We start from the raw sequence: 16519 nt of genomic DNA, 5'->3' as shown, positions 1-16519 counted from the left end.
ATATATTAATACATCTATATAGAATTATATACACATATGCATATTTTACAACTAACTGTGCCGTCAACACACCCTTACTTTATGGAGTGACCATTTTTATAAAAATTCAATTTCTCTGACGCCTTCCTTTCATGATTGCAATTTTGAAGAGACTCCTACTAGTCCCACGATTTCCAGATCTCTTGAGGATGCTTGTTGCTCACCTCGAGCCAGTCATTATGCAATACTGGCATGGTTATGGCTCTGACTGGTAGTTATAATTTCCTTCCTGGTAAAATTGGGTGGGAATTAAAGGGCTGATAATAGGTTAATGGCACCCACAGCTGCCAGCAACCATGTCGTCATACTGTTTCAGGACCACATTCTCATCATCATCAAAATAGAGAAGATTAATGGAAAACAGCTTGTCTGGGATGCAGCACGGAGATGCCACGCCATTGGCTAGCTTAAGAGCATTGATAATGGACTGAACAGTGGCATGGTTGGTGGGTCTCATATTTTGGCCCAGTGGGAAGACACATGCCCCTTTACAGTGGTAGGCATTGTAACCTCGAGGGGAAATAATCCAACCAGCCCAGCCAATCTCTTCAAAGTCTACATATAGAGGATACCTCTGACACGCTTGGAAACCTAAGGACCTTGTGTTCCGGTTCTGGCTTGCTTTGTTCTTGAGTGTTGCATAAGGGAGTGATGGAGTCTCTGCGGCCACATCTGAAAGTGTGCAACATAATGAGTTAAGGTGCCTCGTGTATTTCAGGTGCCATTTAAAAACAAAAATCTTTTGTCCTTGCTGAAGATGCTGATGTTGGAATTTCACAGGCACCAGCACCTTCTGCTTAAAAAAAGCAAATACTGCAGATGGTGGAAACCTGAGTATTTCCAGCATATTTTTATTATTTCACCCGTGCAGAGGAAAACAAAGTTAATGTTGGTGGATGACCTTGCATCGGAACTAATATGTTAACTCTTTCTCCCTCCATGGATACTGTCAGACCTGAGTACTTCCAGCATTTTTTTTTATTAGTACTTTCTGTATTTGGACAGTCAGCAAGGATTCAGCGTTCTCATTCTTATACTTGGTTAACTGTCACCTTGACTGAAATCAGTTTAGAAAAAAGTTGGGTGCTACTATGCTGGATTATGGTAATACTTCAAATGAAAGTCTAAATTTGTTTGCTTAATCCCTTAAAGAATCATTAGTACAATGAGGTAGAGAGAGAGAATAACTTTGACTTTTACACCTGCTGCTGCTGAGCTGAATTTTCCACTCCAGGTGGTGGGCTACGTAGAAATAGTGCTAACAACCTGAACCGACCATGGGTTTGTCATGTAGATACATTGGTTCTGGCAGTATGAAATGGGCAGGTTAGGGAACATTTCTAGTGCATGTCTGGCAATAAATCTGCTGATAGGAAAACCTTAAGTCAATGTATCTGAGTCATCCACCTAGAAAGAGGGATTGTAGTCATGCTTTGAAACTCCTCCCAGCTAGCATCCTGTTAATGACCCTCAGTCAGCTCCTTTTCTCGAATGCCTTCCAGTCAGCGCACTGTTATTAACTATTGCAATTGATATTACTGCTTTGCAGTAAATCTTTTGAAATAGTAAAGTAAGAACCCTGATGCCAGTCTGTTCACCATTGTAAAACCACACCGGCTCCCATCCTTGTGCACGGTTTTACAGCACAGTGGGTGCATCTGCACCAGATGGACCGCAGCTGTTCAAGAAGGTGGCTCACCATCACTCCTCAAGGACAATTAATGATGGGCAACAAATGTTGGCCTTGTCAGTGACACCCACATCCCATGAAAGAATAAAAAAATAGTTCTCCAGTAACTCACCCAGCCCACCTCAAACATTAGTTGTCTATTCACAGCCAAATCCTGTCATTAACCAACACCCTCTCATAAGTACTTTAGTCAAGGGTTAGACACCGAAGTAATTTAGAATTTTGAAAAGCCAGTAGATATTTGCGTGGGAAGTAAGGATATTAAGTGATTTGTAATTGGGATTATAAGGATAAATAGCTACCACATAAGATGAAGGAGATTGAACGAGGCATCCTGTCCTTTATAGCAGTTAGAAGTGGTTGCACTAGCTGGTTTCTCTCCCTATCTCAGTCTGGCAGCACTGAGGGTGAGCACTTGACCAAGCTATTGCAACAGATTAGGAGTTAAACCTACAACCTTCCATGCTGTACGTCTGAGCAGCATATAGCGTAAACCCTTCGTGCCATCAGAAATTAAAAGTTAATCGTTATGTAAATGAATGGAATTACAGCTTTGACACTCTTAAATGGATTTGGAGTAGACTCCAGAGGGTACCTAACTAAGGTTTTACACCAACTTGTTCAGGCACGTGCCCAACGACAGCTTATAAGTGTGTTCAAAATCAGTGCAGCAGTGAGGTGGATCCTACTCTTTGATACCAATCGTGAAGATTTTACCTTTTAAGGAAGTGGAGGAGGCAATCCCTCTCCTCTCATCTGTGAAGAGGACCAGCATTGGTTGCTTGCTGGTATGATGGTCTCTCCCTGTGGCAAAGCGGACGCTGTGATTGTTGAGTTGCTGCCCAGCCAGAGTTCGCACAATGACCAGCAAGCCCTTGTTGCTCTTTTTATCCTGTGTCCAGGCATAGACCTGCCAAATAAACAAATCTTTCATCAGTCAAGTACAGCAAGTGTTTCATGCAGTGTAGGGTTGTATCTGTTATGTCTCATTAATCACTGCCAGGTCAGGCACAGCAGTTGTCAAATGCAGAACAAAGAAAAAATCTCACTTTACTCAGCCCAAACAATGTGCTTTAACCCTCTGCCTCAGGACAGCACCTCCTATTGCACCAATGTGACATTTCCATTTTCCACTTGCAAGATGGACACCTCTGACGGGCCATTGGGCTCAGCTTCACTCATCCATCCAGAATAAGGAAAACTCCTATCAAGTTATGTCTTTTGAAAGACTAAGATTTTTCACCACCCCCCTCATTTTATGAAAGCCCATTCACTTTTGTGTCAAGTTTTTATCATCTGTCCTAAATTTTTCTTGCATCATTTTTAGCTTATGTCTTTCTTGTTCTAGTATCCTAGCATATATTGAAACATATTTTATGTATGCTACTTAATTTAAACTAGGCCCTTTCAGTCACCTTTTAAGGTTAAAAAGCCATTCTTGGGAAACTCAATCCTTTGGGGATCAGTCCAATGACTTCTTTGTACCATCCCCGTGGATTGAATATTCCCCTCATGCCTGAACTGAACACAGTACTTAGAATGGTTTCTGATCATTTTACAGTTTTAGCATATCTTTTAACATACTCAACTGGTTGTGGAATCTAATTAAGCATTCTGTGCTCTTTGTTGTGGTTAACATTGGTTTAATGTTATGAGTAAAATCTATATTGCTCTGATCCCTTGCCACTTCAACTTTATCTAGACCTACACTACCTTCTGTATACTTGTGAAGTTTATTTTCCATCCACTCATTTGGCCTCCTAGTGAGACCGTTCAGCCAGAGATCTGCTGCAGAGCCATGCCTGTTAATCACATGTACTAATCCAGTGTAGCTTTCAGTATACTTAGCCTGATTATTTTATGGCATTATTTTTAGTGGCACAAGGTCTTTATCCTCACACAGACCTAGTCCATCATACAGGAGCACAACTGGCATTGCTGTGCCAAATATGCTGGTTGGAATGCATATTCTGCCCAGTATATTGGTAAAGGCTGAATGATCAGTGCTGTTTCTGCCACAGTACAAGAACATGAATAAGAGATTGTGACTTCTGGTTCTATTATCCCTAGCAAGGAGGAACATCTTCCCAACATTTACCCTGAGAAGTTATAACAAGCTTCTGTGTAGTTTCTCTGAGATATATCAAGGGGCTGAATAGTTACTCCCTTGGGTATAACAAGCGTTGATTCACTTACTGCTGCTGGTACAGCAATGGTTGGTGTGGTTACTCCCAAGCTATAACAATCAGTGTGAGTATTTCTTATAGAGTCATTGAAGGCACAGAAGGAGGCCATTCAGCCCATCAAGTCAGTACCGGCTCCTCGTGACGCAATCGAGTCAGTTCCACTCCTCTGACCAATGCCTGTAGCCCTGCAAGTTTATTTCCTTCAAATGCCCATCCACTTTCCTTTTGAAATTATTGAATATTGCTACTTCCACCCCCCACTGTGAGCAGAGAGTTCCAGGTCATTACCACTCGCTGCGTGAAAAGTTCTCCCTCATATTCCCTCTGCATTTCTTGCCCAAAATCTTAAATCTGTCCCCTAGTCCTTGTGCTATCAGTTAATGGGAAGAGTTTTTCCTTGTCTACCTTATCTAAGCCTGTCATAATTTTGTAAACCTCTATCAAATCTACCCTCAATTGCCTTTGCTCCAAGGAGAATAACCTCCGCCTTTCCAACTTAATCTTATAACTAAACTCCCACCCCACTATCCCTGGAACCATTCTGGTAAATCTCTGAACCCTCTCAAGTGTCTTCACATCTTTCCTGAAGTGTGGATGCAATGCTCTCGTGTGGCCTAACCAGAGCTTGATAAACATTCAGCATAACTTTCTTTATCTTTAACAAGGGTCTTTCAAAGAGCTAACATAGGCACAGAAGCATTTGTCGAAATTGTTACAATTTAAACTTCAGCAGTAAACCCTACATATTTACACGGACCATTAAAAACAAAATTAACTTTTCGCTGTTCAACTGATCTGAATTCTAGGAAAAGTAGGAGCCTTCCGACAGGAAAAAACATTTTATTCACATTATTCTACACTAATCCATCAGTCTCTGATTCTTCAGTGTTTTTGTACTATGTCATTCTATGAATGTGTTACACCTTGCAACTATAACAATGGTTTGTGTAGATGCTGCCAAAGTTAATGATATAAGAGGCCAACATGATTACTTCTGCAAGGTACCAGAGGAGATAGTGATTAGTCATGTAGACATGACAGGGGATCAAAAATGTTATTCCTGTGGTATTATTGAATACAGTAATGCAATGTAACTTACAGCCTGAGTGATTGTGAAGACCTCCCATGTGCTGTCATGGACTGCCAGTACTCTGGATGAAAGCAATTGTTGCCCCTCTGCTGTAGACGTGTTATTACTGTTCAATATCTGGTAGACACTGACCTAAGACAGAGTATAGAGACCAGACAAGTTGTGAAAGCCAATTACATTGTAAACATAGCCAGAAAATAATCAAAGTGGAATGAGCGCACAGCTTCCGGTACAGGGCATTTCCACAGGTCTGAATGCAGAAAAATTCTTTGTTTTGCTTCCAATATGGGGCAGCAGATTACTTTCCTTCCACCTATTCCCATTATTCCTGCCTGAAAAACTATCCTATCATTATGTATAACCAATTGATACAAAAAGCTACAGTCACCACGACTCTTAGTTACTGAAACTGTGAAAATAGATTCTTCAAAACTTGGCTCTTGTTTCCAGCTTCTTGCATAGGCAGTTTGAGGGGAATTTCCTATAGGGGGGTGTAACCGGGAAGTTACACCCAATATCATTATTCATTCAATCATTTTTCTAATGTCTATTTGCATCTAAATTTCCTGCCAATCTCACTGATATAATTGATGCATAAACCTGGAAGAAATCTGTGTAAACAATTGGGGCCCAATGATTGTCCCAAATTCATTCCTTTAAGTATGACATCTAAAATTTCAAGCCATCCATCATTCATGTATATTAGGTATAAGAACATGCAGGTGGCACTTTGGCGTCAACGTTGACTTTGTATAATAGACAATAGCGAATGAGCAGCTTGTTTTCCACCTTTCCCAGTTTCAACTGGAAACACTAAAACGGCCTGCCAATTCACTTTCACCTGCTGTATACAATCCTGCAGAACCAAAATGATCCCATTCTTAGATCATAAAAATGCATTCAAAGGCAGCAGAAAATTCAATGCAGATCTCAGTGTGGATTTAAAAAAACAGAAAACTCACTTTACTCTCGTTGCACCTATAAGTCTGGGTTAAGCTTTACACCCGTTTTGAACCAGTCTAGTTGCAGGGGGTTCATGGGTACAGCTCTATATGGAGCCATGAGAAAGTGATGCGTTTGAGCACTGGCGTCGTTAGGCAGGCGTAAACTGAGGAAATTCGAGCGTGGCGTAATTATATTTGTGATACTAACGGGTTTCCTCTATCTTTTCTGTCTCGATTATACATCTCTCTGCACGTTGATATACAGGAAATTCCACCGATATTGAGAGGGCATGTGTAAAACCACATAAACCTTACCTCTCCTGGTTTCTCTCAATTTCTGAGTGTCCTTTCTGAATTCGTACTCCTCACTTTGTTTCCTCTGAATTTCTTGCTGTCTTGAATTTCTTGCTGTCTCTGTCACACGCTCTTCCTCAGTTTGTTTTTATTTCTCTCGGAATGTCTTTAAATCTCTGTTTCAGTCTCGGATTCTCTATCCCCGAGTTTATCTCCCTTACTCTGTGTCGGTGCAGATTTGAATTTCGGGTTGGCTGCATTACTGAATGGGTCAGACTCGGCCCCTGCCTCTCGAACACCCTCTTACCTGATAGAAATGTTGCCTGTGGTACAGGATGCCCTGTGAGAGTCGAGTTCGCAGTTTGAAGAGGTGTAGCTCAGCGGTCAAGATGGTCTCGCTCTTGGCCACGCTGGACAGGTTGAAGAAGAACTGGAACTGCTGACTGCGGCCTGAGAAAGAAAAGGTGCAAAGGTGAGCGGGGGGCGGGGCGGCGGGCTGGGGGGCGTTTGTCAGTAACAGTTTCTAACACCCAACGCTACAAGGGGACAGCTAGGCGCTCACTTCTATCCAGGAAGCTGCGCACCGTGTTTCCCAGCAGCAGGTCGGGCTCCTTGGTTACTCCGTCCACATCTGCCACCGTGTTGTAGAGGTCCAGCATGTACTGAGGAGGGTGGCGGAGCCTGGGAGGGGACTGCGGGGCGTCTTCCATGCCGAACACCTCCAGCAGCCTCTTCAATGCCTCGGACCGTACCTGCTGGCTGTGCCCGGACAGACTGGCGGCGCAACTCGACCCCAGAGACACGAGCAGGAGCAGCAGCGAGGCACCGAGCCTGGAGCACATGGCACTCACAGCTGGGGTGGTCATTGGGGTCCCCGATCACAGAGGGAGCCGCAATATATCCGCACTCCGGCCTCTTTGCAGCCCATTAGAATGAAATATGCAAGCGGCCAATTAGTAGGTGTGAGGGGCTCAGACCCTCCTGCTAACGAGGTGTGACCCCAAACCCAGGAAGGAAAACTCCCCTCTGGAATACACAAGCATTGACTGATTCCCGATTCCACATGGAGACCCCCCACTGCTCCCCTCCCTCCCAATTGTTCTGGCACAGTCGGGGCCGCTTGCTGAACCTTTGAGTGATTAATTTCCATTAATGAAACCATTAACTGTACAAACAGAGGGAGCTGGTACCGCCGAGAGGGACAAGACCAGAGAGAGAGAGACTGAGTCAGAGAAATTCTCTCTCAATGGGAGAGAATTTGGGTCAGGGAGGGGGATGTAAAATGCTTAGGTAGAGACTGGTAGAGATAGAGGGAAACTGAGTCTAAAAGCAAAGAACAGCGGATGCTGGAAGTCCAAAACAAAAACAGAAATACCTGGAAAAACTCAGCAGGTCTGGCAGCGTCGGCGGAGAAGAGCACAGTTGACATTTCGAGTCCTCATGACCCTTCAACAGAACTAAGTAAAAATAGGAAAGGAGTGAAATATAAGCTGGTTTAAGGGGGGGTGGGGGGTTGTTGGGACAAGAAGCCAGTAATAGGTGGAGATAACTGAGTCTGATGGGAAACTGAGTCTAACAGTGTCTCCTTGAGCAGTTACCTTGGGCTGATGCTTGCTGCAGGTGGGTGCTTTAGTATAAAGGGAATGGGCCCTGTACCTCGAGGCCTGCAAGCAGTTGCTCTTCGGGTGACCCTACAGAAACACAACGCAATGTGCATGCAGCAAGATTCCAGTAACATCATCTGTCCTAATGATGTTGGTTGAGGGATAAATATTGGTTAGGAAACAGGGGGGATTACCCTGCTCTTCCACAAAATGGGATCTTTTACACCCTCCTGAGAAGTCAGGTGGGGCCCGGGTTCTACATCTCATCTAAAAGATGGCACCGTACTGCACTGGAATGTCAGCCTAAATTACACCCCTGGAGTGGGACTTTAACCCACAATCTCCGGACTCAGAACGGAAGGTGCCACCACTGAGTGACATCTGACACCATGAGAGAGTACTGAGGCCGTAAAGATGAAGCATCCCATGTGACTGTGCAACTGGTTGAGGTGATAACTTATTGCAGGCATGTGATAATATTACAAAAGCAAAATACTGCAGATGCCGCATATCTGAAATAAAAACAGAAGATGCTGGATATACTCAACAGATCTGGCAACACCTGGAGAGAAAAACATAGTGAATATTTCGGTTGTGATCTTTAATCAGAACCATAACGGTACACAGTTATAGCAGCTCAACTCAATCATGTGCAGCAGTATAAAGAGGCCTGAGCACTAATGGAACTGTTTATCACAAGGAAGGAAGGAAAGCATATGAAAAATTGGGAAGCTAAGGAGACAGTGCTAGAGGGGTAAATGCACTGCTCAATTGAAAGGGTTTACAAAAAGCCAAAAGTTGGCCTTGCTGATGAAAGTGGGCTATGAGGGGGTGGCTACTTTATATCTTTAAGGTCTGCGATTCTGGTAGTCCATCTTGTATATAAGACAAGCTTGAAATGTTGTCGAAGTACAAACTTTATACAATATTTTTCTCACCTCGCAGTTCTGAGAAGGGAGGAGGTTTCATTCCCATTCCTAGACAAAGTACATCACAAAAGCAGATTAATTCCAAATCTTATTAACTATACAAATTGAACATTTTAATATATTTCAACAATTTAATCCAAATTCCTTTCACTTTCTCTTCACTGCCTTCTGAAATGACAGCTCTCTATTACCATACATTAAATATGTAAATTTTCTAATTAGCTTGTTATTTGCAATTCGGACAGCAGCATTAGTCGCTGGTGTGGGGCTTGGTGTGCAGTAAAACGTTATCCTAAATTTAGCAATACAAAAGCCAAGAAATGGCAACAGGATGATCAAGCGAAAGGATCAATGCTGCACAATAATGTAAATTACTTCTAAGTAGCAGGCAATTTCAGTAGACCAGTAGTAAAACTTACTGTTTTTAAGTTTCTGCCACTTTGTTTTAAAAAATAGTGCTCATGGTTTTCCCAGATACAGTGCAAAGTCTTATCTGAAAGAGCATGAAGTGCTTCTTCGAATAAATCTGGTCATAGTGAGTTGCTGAGGTGACATGGCTCCGGGGAACAGCAACTTTGGAAATCTCTTGCGAGTAGTACCTCCAATGTGACAAGAACAGGGATATTCTGGGCCACTATCAGCCTCTGAGCACTGACGAGCCAATCTTCAAAGATCAGATTTGTCTTTGTATTTTTTATTCACTGATTTTCTGACTATGAATTGTGTATGAAGGTTTGTACTGTTCTTATTGTTTGTAGGAACAGGAGTAGGCTATTCAGCACCTCGAGCCTGCTTACCATTCAGTTAAGGGCTGATCTCTCTACATCAACTCCACTTATCCACCTTTGGCCCATATAACTTGATACTCTTACCTAATAAAAATCTGTCAACCTCAATATTGAAAATTTTAATTGACCCAGCATCCAAATTCTTTTGGGGAGACAATTCCACATTTCCCCCAATCTTGGTTTGAAAATGTACATCATGATCACATTCCTGAATGGCCCAGCTCTAATTTTAAGATTGTGCCAAATTCCTCTACCAGAGGAAATAATTTATCTGTATCTACCCTCTCAAACTCTTTTATGATTTAAACTCTACAATTGCATTAACACTCAACCTTCTAAACTCAAAGAAATATAAACAAGCTTTATATGAAACAAAAACAGAAAAGGCTGGAAAAACTCAGCAGGTCTCACAGCATCTGTGGAGAGAAAAACAGAGTTAATGTTTTAAGTCCATGTTAACTGCCACTACCATTAACACCCCCTTTGTCTTTTGTTCATGACATCTTTGTCACTCCCTCCTTTGCCCCCACCTATCATTGGCCTTCTAGTCAGCTTCACCTGCTCCACTCCCCACCCCCCAGCCCCCACCTTAAACAGTATAAATTTCATCACATTTTTACTTCTCTTTACCTCTGAAGAAGAGTCTTATGGAATTGAAACATTAACTCTGTTTTTCTCTTCATAGATTCTGTGAAACCTGTCCTCATAGCTTAACCCCTTGAGCTCTGATATCACTTTGATTAATCTGTGCTGTAGCCCCTACAAGACTAACATATCCTGAGGCGTGGTGCCCAAAACTAAATGCAACATTCCATGTGACATCTGATTAGCCTCTGTGCAATGAAGGATAACTTCCTCCCCTTTCAATTCCAGCCCTTTGAGATACAGGCCAAGATTCCATTAGTCTTTTGGTCACAGTTTGCACCTAGCTTTTAGTGATTTGTTAAATCCTAAATCATAACTCAGAGATATGCTTGTGTCAAATATCTAAAATATCTGAAAATGAATTGAGGACTTAATTGGATTTAAACTTAATGAGAGCCCATGGTACACAGCTATGCAATCCACAAAGGCCAAAGCCTAGACACCCTCTCAATGGGTCGTTCGTTCCTTTATAAAGTTGCGGCTGTATAGATGTGATCTCGTGCACTACGTATTCTCTCATCACAGCTCAATTCTTTTGAAAGAGATGGCATAATGTTTCTGGCATTCTTTTACACATTAAGTTCAGTAAGTGACAAGGAATGCTCATTCTTACCAGTTTAGAAGTATCATTTGAGGCCAGTAGTAAAAAAAAATCCTAGAATTGCAAAATTAGCAGAATTCCCAGCAAATCCAACCAATACATATAACAGAAATTCATCAGGTTATGCTCCAGGATTCCTGATATACCTGCTTCAACTGGAGGAGTACAGGACCCTCTGTTACCTGTAATTGGAATTCCAGGTGAGGGGCTGCATTTAAGGGATGACAGTGAAGCTTATACACACTGGTTGCGCAGCCTCTATTTTGGCCCCAGAAGGCTCTTTGTGACCATAACCCAGGCCTGATTCTGGTTTCTCTTTGCTTTCTGCAAAACTTCACATTTTGGCACAGCTTCATGAGAGCTATACAGTTATGTACATCTGCTACTAATCCATACAGACCCCAGGTTTGATCTTCAATGAGAAGAGCTTTTGGCTGATTTTGCAATGCTCTGTTCACATTACCTAAATTAATGTGACATCAGGAACTCTCATCACTGCCTCAAAATTAGTGCCTTTTGATATATATATTAACGACATGGATGACTATACAATGCACAATTTCAAAGTTTGCAGATGACATAAAAATCAGAAATGTAGTAAACAATGAAGATAGTAACAGACTTCAAGAAGGCATAGACAGACTGGCAAAATGGGGAGATGAGATTTAGCACAGAAGTGTGAAGGGAAACATTTTGGTAGGAAGAATGTGCCAAGGCAATATATAAACTCAATGCTATAATTTTAAAGGGTGTGGAGGAACAGATAGACCTGGGGGTGAAAAAAAAAGCAAAACACTGCAAATGCTGGAAATCTGAAATAAAAACAGAAAATGCTGGAAAAACTCAGCAGGTCTGACAGCATTACTATTACTGACCTTCTATTCTGCTTCACCTGCTCCAACCTGCTCCAACAGTATAAATTCCATCTCATTTCTATTTTTCTTTAGTTCTGAAGAAGAGTCATATGGACTCGAAACGTTAACTCTGTTTCTCTCTCCACAGATGCTGCCAGACCTGCTGAGTTTTTCCAACATTTTCTGTTTTTATTTTAGACCTGAGGGTATATGTACACACATATTAGAAGGTGGCAGTAGAAGTTGAGAAGCCTGTTAAAAAGGATTATAAGATCCCTTGGATTTGTTAATGGAGGTATGCAATACAAAAGAGGGAAATTATGCAAAACCTTTATAAACATTGTTTAGACCTCAGCTGGAGTATTGTGTTCAATTCTGGGAATTACACTTTAGGAAGAATGTTAAGGCCTTAGAGATGGGGCCGAAGAGATTGACTGGAATAGTACCAGTTATGTGGAGAGACTGGAGAAGCTAAGGTTGTTCTCCATGGAGCAGAGAAGGTTAAGAGGATATTTGCTCGAGGTGGTCCATGGTGAATTTTGATAGAGTAAGTAAGGATAAACCATTTCCAGTGGCAGAAAGGTCAGTAACCAGAGGACACAGATTCAAGGTGGTTAACAAAAGAATCAGATGTAACATGAGGACATTTTCTTGTACACAACGTGTTGTTGTGATCTGCACTGCTAGAAAGATGGTGGAAGCAGATTCAATAGCAACTTTCAAAAGGAAATTGAATAAGTAGTTTTACAGGGCTGTGGAGAAAGAGCAGAGGAGTGGGACTAATTGGAAGCTCTTTTAAAGAACTGGCACAAGTATGATGGGCCAAATGGCATCTTTCTGTGCTACATCCTTTGATTTCATGATAATCATGAGCCACAACATAACCCAAACATTTCTTGGTGGAAGAGAGCTTTTAATGTGCATTTTTCTGGAATAAAACCTTTAAACACTTCCCTTGTCAGATAATTATTTTACTTAAGAAACTGGTTAGTTCTGGTGCCCACATTAAAATTCAGCCCAAGGCTAATGGGTTGGAAGTTTCCTCTGTCAGGTGTATCATTCCTATGGGATATGTTGTATGGGAACAGTTCCACCCCAATTCCTGGTGCATCTATACAGTTTGGCTTATATTGATAATCTCATTCAGAGAGACCATTAGGGTGTGAGAAAAAACAGTAGGGAGTACAGTAGAGGGTGCTCTGAGGTTGAGGTTAAGGGAGTGGTGGTAATAAAGAACTTGCATTTACTTAGCACCTTTCATGACCTTAGAACATTCCACAATTCATTATAGCCAAGTTTACTTACTATTGTAGTGTAGGAAGATTTCAACTGTGTACTAGATACAGCTGTACCATAAGTACATCCTTTGGAAATGAGTTGATAGTTTTGCTACATCTGATGCTCAAAATATCTTTTTCCAAGCACTTACGAACCTGTGTTGTAAGTGACCTGAGAGTTACTACTGTTGACAATGGGGAATGAAAGTGGAAAACAGAACATTTTTTAACAGCAATGTTCCTCAACATGGGCACAGAAGAAGAACCAAAAATTACAAAGAGGCATGGGGAATAATCTGCCAACTCATATCATTAGGGATGGGTCAGAAAAAGTTCAGTGAAAGGCAGTGGGAACATTGTCCTGAGGCCACTTTTAACTTCCACATATTAAAGTCAACAGCAAAACCCCATCCCAAAAGATTACACTGCAGCAGATATAAATGCTATAAATAAAGCATGGTTGTCACAGCACTTCAACAGGTTGTGTTCATTTGAATTACTTCAATGTTTAAGCTTTACACTACAAGAGACACTTCCAGCACCTCTCATCAGCCTGATGTTTGCGAACAGGTTTAAAGGATCATCCTGCTGTGTGCTAGCTGTCAACATCCAACATCAGTTTAGCCAGTGGTAGAAACAAATCGGTGAGGCTTCATTTAATCATCTCACTCAATTATTTATATATTTTTTATTTCCTATTATTCATTTCAAGCACCAAATGTTTCATTAAGCAATTTATTTTTTATTGGAAATGACTTTGGTTAAGCATCATTTACCTGAAACCGAATAATTGATTTAAGGTAGCTGTGTAATACTTATCAGAATCCTGGATTCTGCAGTATGACAAGCCTAATAAGAAAGTAAATACATAAAATGCTGGAAATACTGAAGGGATCTGGCAGTATCTGTGGAGCAAGAAACAGAATTAACATTTCAGGTCAATCACCTTTTGTCAGAGCTGGACAAATAACAAGCTTTTCATCTGTAAAGTTGCATTATTTATTTACACAGTAAAGCTTATTTTACATCTGGCACAATATATCCATACTAAACAAGTCTTTGGCATATTGAATGCAGAGCTATTGCAGCTCAATCAATAGTATAGGAGCCATTGGGAACAATCCTGGGGCTGCTTGTTGTGTTTCTTCAGATTGATTTGTATAATCTCTCTGCTAAAATGGGATCAATCCAATACAATAAGTTCAGCTCAGTTTAACATTCAGTTGAGTCCCAGTGGCTTTACTTGCAGTTCAGTGCATAAAGATGAAGGGTCTGAAATTCCGACTGGGCCCTGGGATGAAGAGCAGCAAATCATCATTGGGGACATCGCTGGGAAGCTGCCTATATACACTCTTAAATAATTTTCCAAGAATAGAAACAGGGTAAATTTTACAAGTGTCTCTCCCCCACCCCCATCCACATCGAGTGGCACCTCTGGGAAAAGTCAGGAATTCTGTACATCCAATACATTCTCAACAGACTTTAGGGAACCAAATAGTAGCTGAAAGCTGGCATGAAATCCACTGAAGTAACAGAAAAGGCCTTGAAACATGTGCATCCATTAATAGATCCCAGAGGGGATCAATTACTTTCTGAAAGTTCCCTTTGGAGCTGAAGGTTTAACTTACATACAATTCAGTGAGTCCTTCCCTGACTTCCTCTCTTTTATCAGAACCAGTTTTGTTGCTGGTTGCTTGGGTGAGCGCTGCCGAGATGTCCTTACAGGCACAGGGCTCGCACTGCAAGGTTGCATATTACCCCATTCATGTGACTTGTGATCAGGTCCCAGGCTCAATACCTAGTATGTGCTGAGCTGCCAATATTTATTAACTGATCCTTGTGCCCTGACTATGGTGCTAAGAACTTAGCCAGGAATTACTGCTCCTTAACCACACTGTTAAGTAAAGGCATCAAGTGGGCTTATGATTGGATACAGGTTTGCATAAATCAAAAATGGTCAATCGGAGAGGTAATGGTGTCGGTATCCAGTGCCTGGGAAAAAAGAAACGCACAACTTACATTAAAGTAAAACATTAGGCAAGACAGCAGAGTGTTATTTAGGAATGTGGTGACATTTACTTTTCCTGGCACTCTGGATGTGAAACTAGACATCTGCCATACAGCAGCACTTTCCCATATTTGTCATTGTGTTGATGTAATCCTCCATTTCCCTGTGTTCACTATAAGCTTGACCCATGGCACTTGCAGGATTTGATGGCATAGACAGTCCTGATCTTTCCACGTCTGCTCATAAATGTATGAGTTTCATATTCTTGAGGGAAGCAACCATTTGATGAGCCATCTTCACAAACCACGCACTGGTCCTTGCTCCGAGTATCCCTGAAAAAAATGTCAATAACCATCTACATCTTTGAGAGCAGGAGAATAGAACCCTGCCTGAGAAACGTTGGTCAAATATCAAGCAATGCGTAGCTTAAACTGTGATGGGGTCCAAACTGACAGTCAATGCCTTTAACATGGAGATGTAGCCAATTTTCAACACATCCTGACCTTGTCAAAAACCCAACTGGCTTTTAAATACAATCAAACAACAGCTCAACATTGAGTTACGGCATCCCTGTTTTTTCAGGAAAGTCTTCCTTTCAAATTGGTGAATTGACTGCCTGCAACAGCCAGAATTAAACAGAAGCCCTAAATTAAAGGAAGCAGAACTTGAGACAAAACACGTCACAGCACAGAATGTACATGGGAAAGTCAGCACCCTGGAATTCATATCCTGAAACAAACTGGTAGAACTATATTGAACTAAACTCCTGTAAGTGTCTATCACAACATTAAAGAAATCTACTGGCAATAAATAATACTTTCTGCACTGAGGAACAATTACAAAACAAACCCCATCAGTAGAAAATATTATTTAAAAAGCCACACCTATAGTAATATTATAAACACTAGCTATATCAGAGCATCAAACAGAAACTGGATAGTTTTTAGTGACTCTGAGATCAGATACCTCTTACTGAGTTGCTCAAAAATTGGGTTCCTCTCAGTAAATTAGATGGAGACTGGGTGCCTCTGAGTGAGGTACATGGAGACTGGGTATCTACCACTGATGTTACAAATAAACCAGTTATTTTACTTTTAACTTGCCTTTAATATTGCTTTGGCCTGCTGAATAATTTTGCATTGTTTATACCGTGTAAGTGGAGCATGTTCACTTTAATTTCTAAACCATTTTTAAGATTGCAAAACATCAGGACCAAGGTCTATAGTGCTGGATACCAAGGAGATGAGGTTAGTCAGTTTATATTGTGATTAAGTGAAGGCTTGTGTACTAAAAGCCTAACAGTTTTGGGTGAAAAAAGCTAGGAAGTAAGGATCCTGTACATTCAACATTTTAAAGGTCTCACTTTTAAATTAAGGATCTATGGGCGTCTGAGCCTTGAAATGACTTTCAATGTTATCAGTAGCTCATCACTTAACATGTTCACATTTCTCTGACAGCTATTTTAAAACAGCAGTAACTTAAATGAACTGATGTTTCCCCTGAAATTGTGATCCAATGAACACTTTAGGAATGCACTAAGTATTCTTCTGGTGATAATGTTATGGTTTCT

At 41.3% G+C, this 16519-nt stretch overlaps 2 protein-coding genes across 2 annotated transcripts in view; both read right to left on the bottom strand.

Moving 5' to 3' along the window:
• Positions 1 to 77: 77 nt before the first annotated feature.
• LOC121287592 (anti-dorsalizing morphogenic protein) lies at positions 78 to 7109 on the bottom strand. The gene is made up of 5 exons (XM_041205519.1): positions 6806 to 7109; positions 6551 to 6693; positions 5015 to 5137; positions 2447 to 2639; positions 78 to 711 (listed from the first exon to the last, which is right to left on the bottom strand). The coding sequence occupies exons 1-5, from the start codon at positions 7107 to 7109 to the stop codon at positions 308 to 310; spliced, it is 1167 nt and encodes a 388-aa protein (XP_041061453.1). The 3' UTR covers positions 78 to 307.
• A 7598-nt stretch (positions 7110 to 14707) lies between these two features.
• The window catches only part of pnhd (pinhead), a 32595-nt gene continuing 30783 nt past the window's right edge, over positions 14708 to 16519 (bottom strand). The window contains exon 7 of the mRNA XM_041205518.1: positions 14708 to 15281. Within this exon, the coding sequence (XP_041061452.1) occupies positions 15122 to 15281 (160 nt within the window). The 3' untranslated portion in view covers positions 14708 to 15121. The remainder of the gene's footprint in view (positions 15282 to 16519) is intronic.

This window comes from Carcharodon carcharias, chromosome 14 (genome assembly GCF_017639515.1).
Source record: "Carcharodon carcharias isolate sCarCar2 chromosome 14, sCarCar2.pri, whole genome shotgun sequence".
NCBI classification, from domain to species: domain Eukaryota; kingdom Metazoa; phylum Chordata; class Chondrichthyes; order Lamniformes; family Lamnidae; genus Carcharodon; species Carcharodon carcharias.
This window is presented reverse-complemented; position numbering and strand designations above follow the sequence as displayed.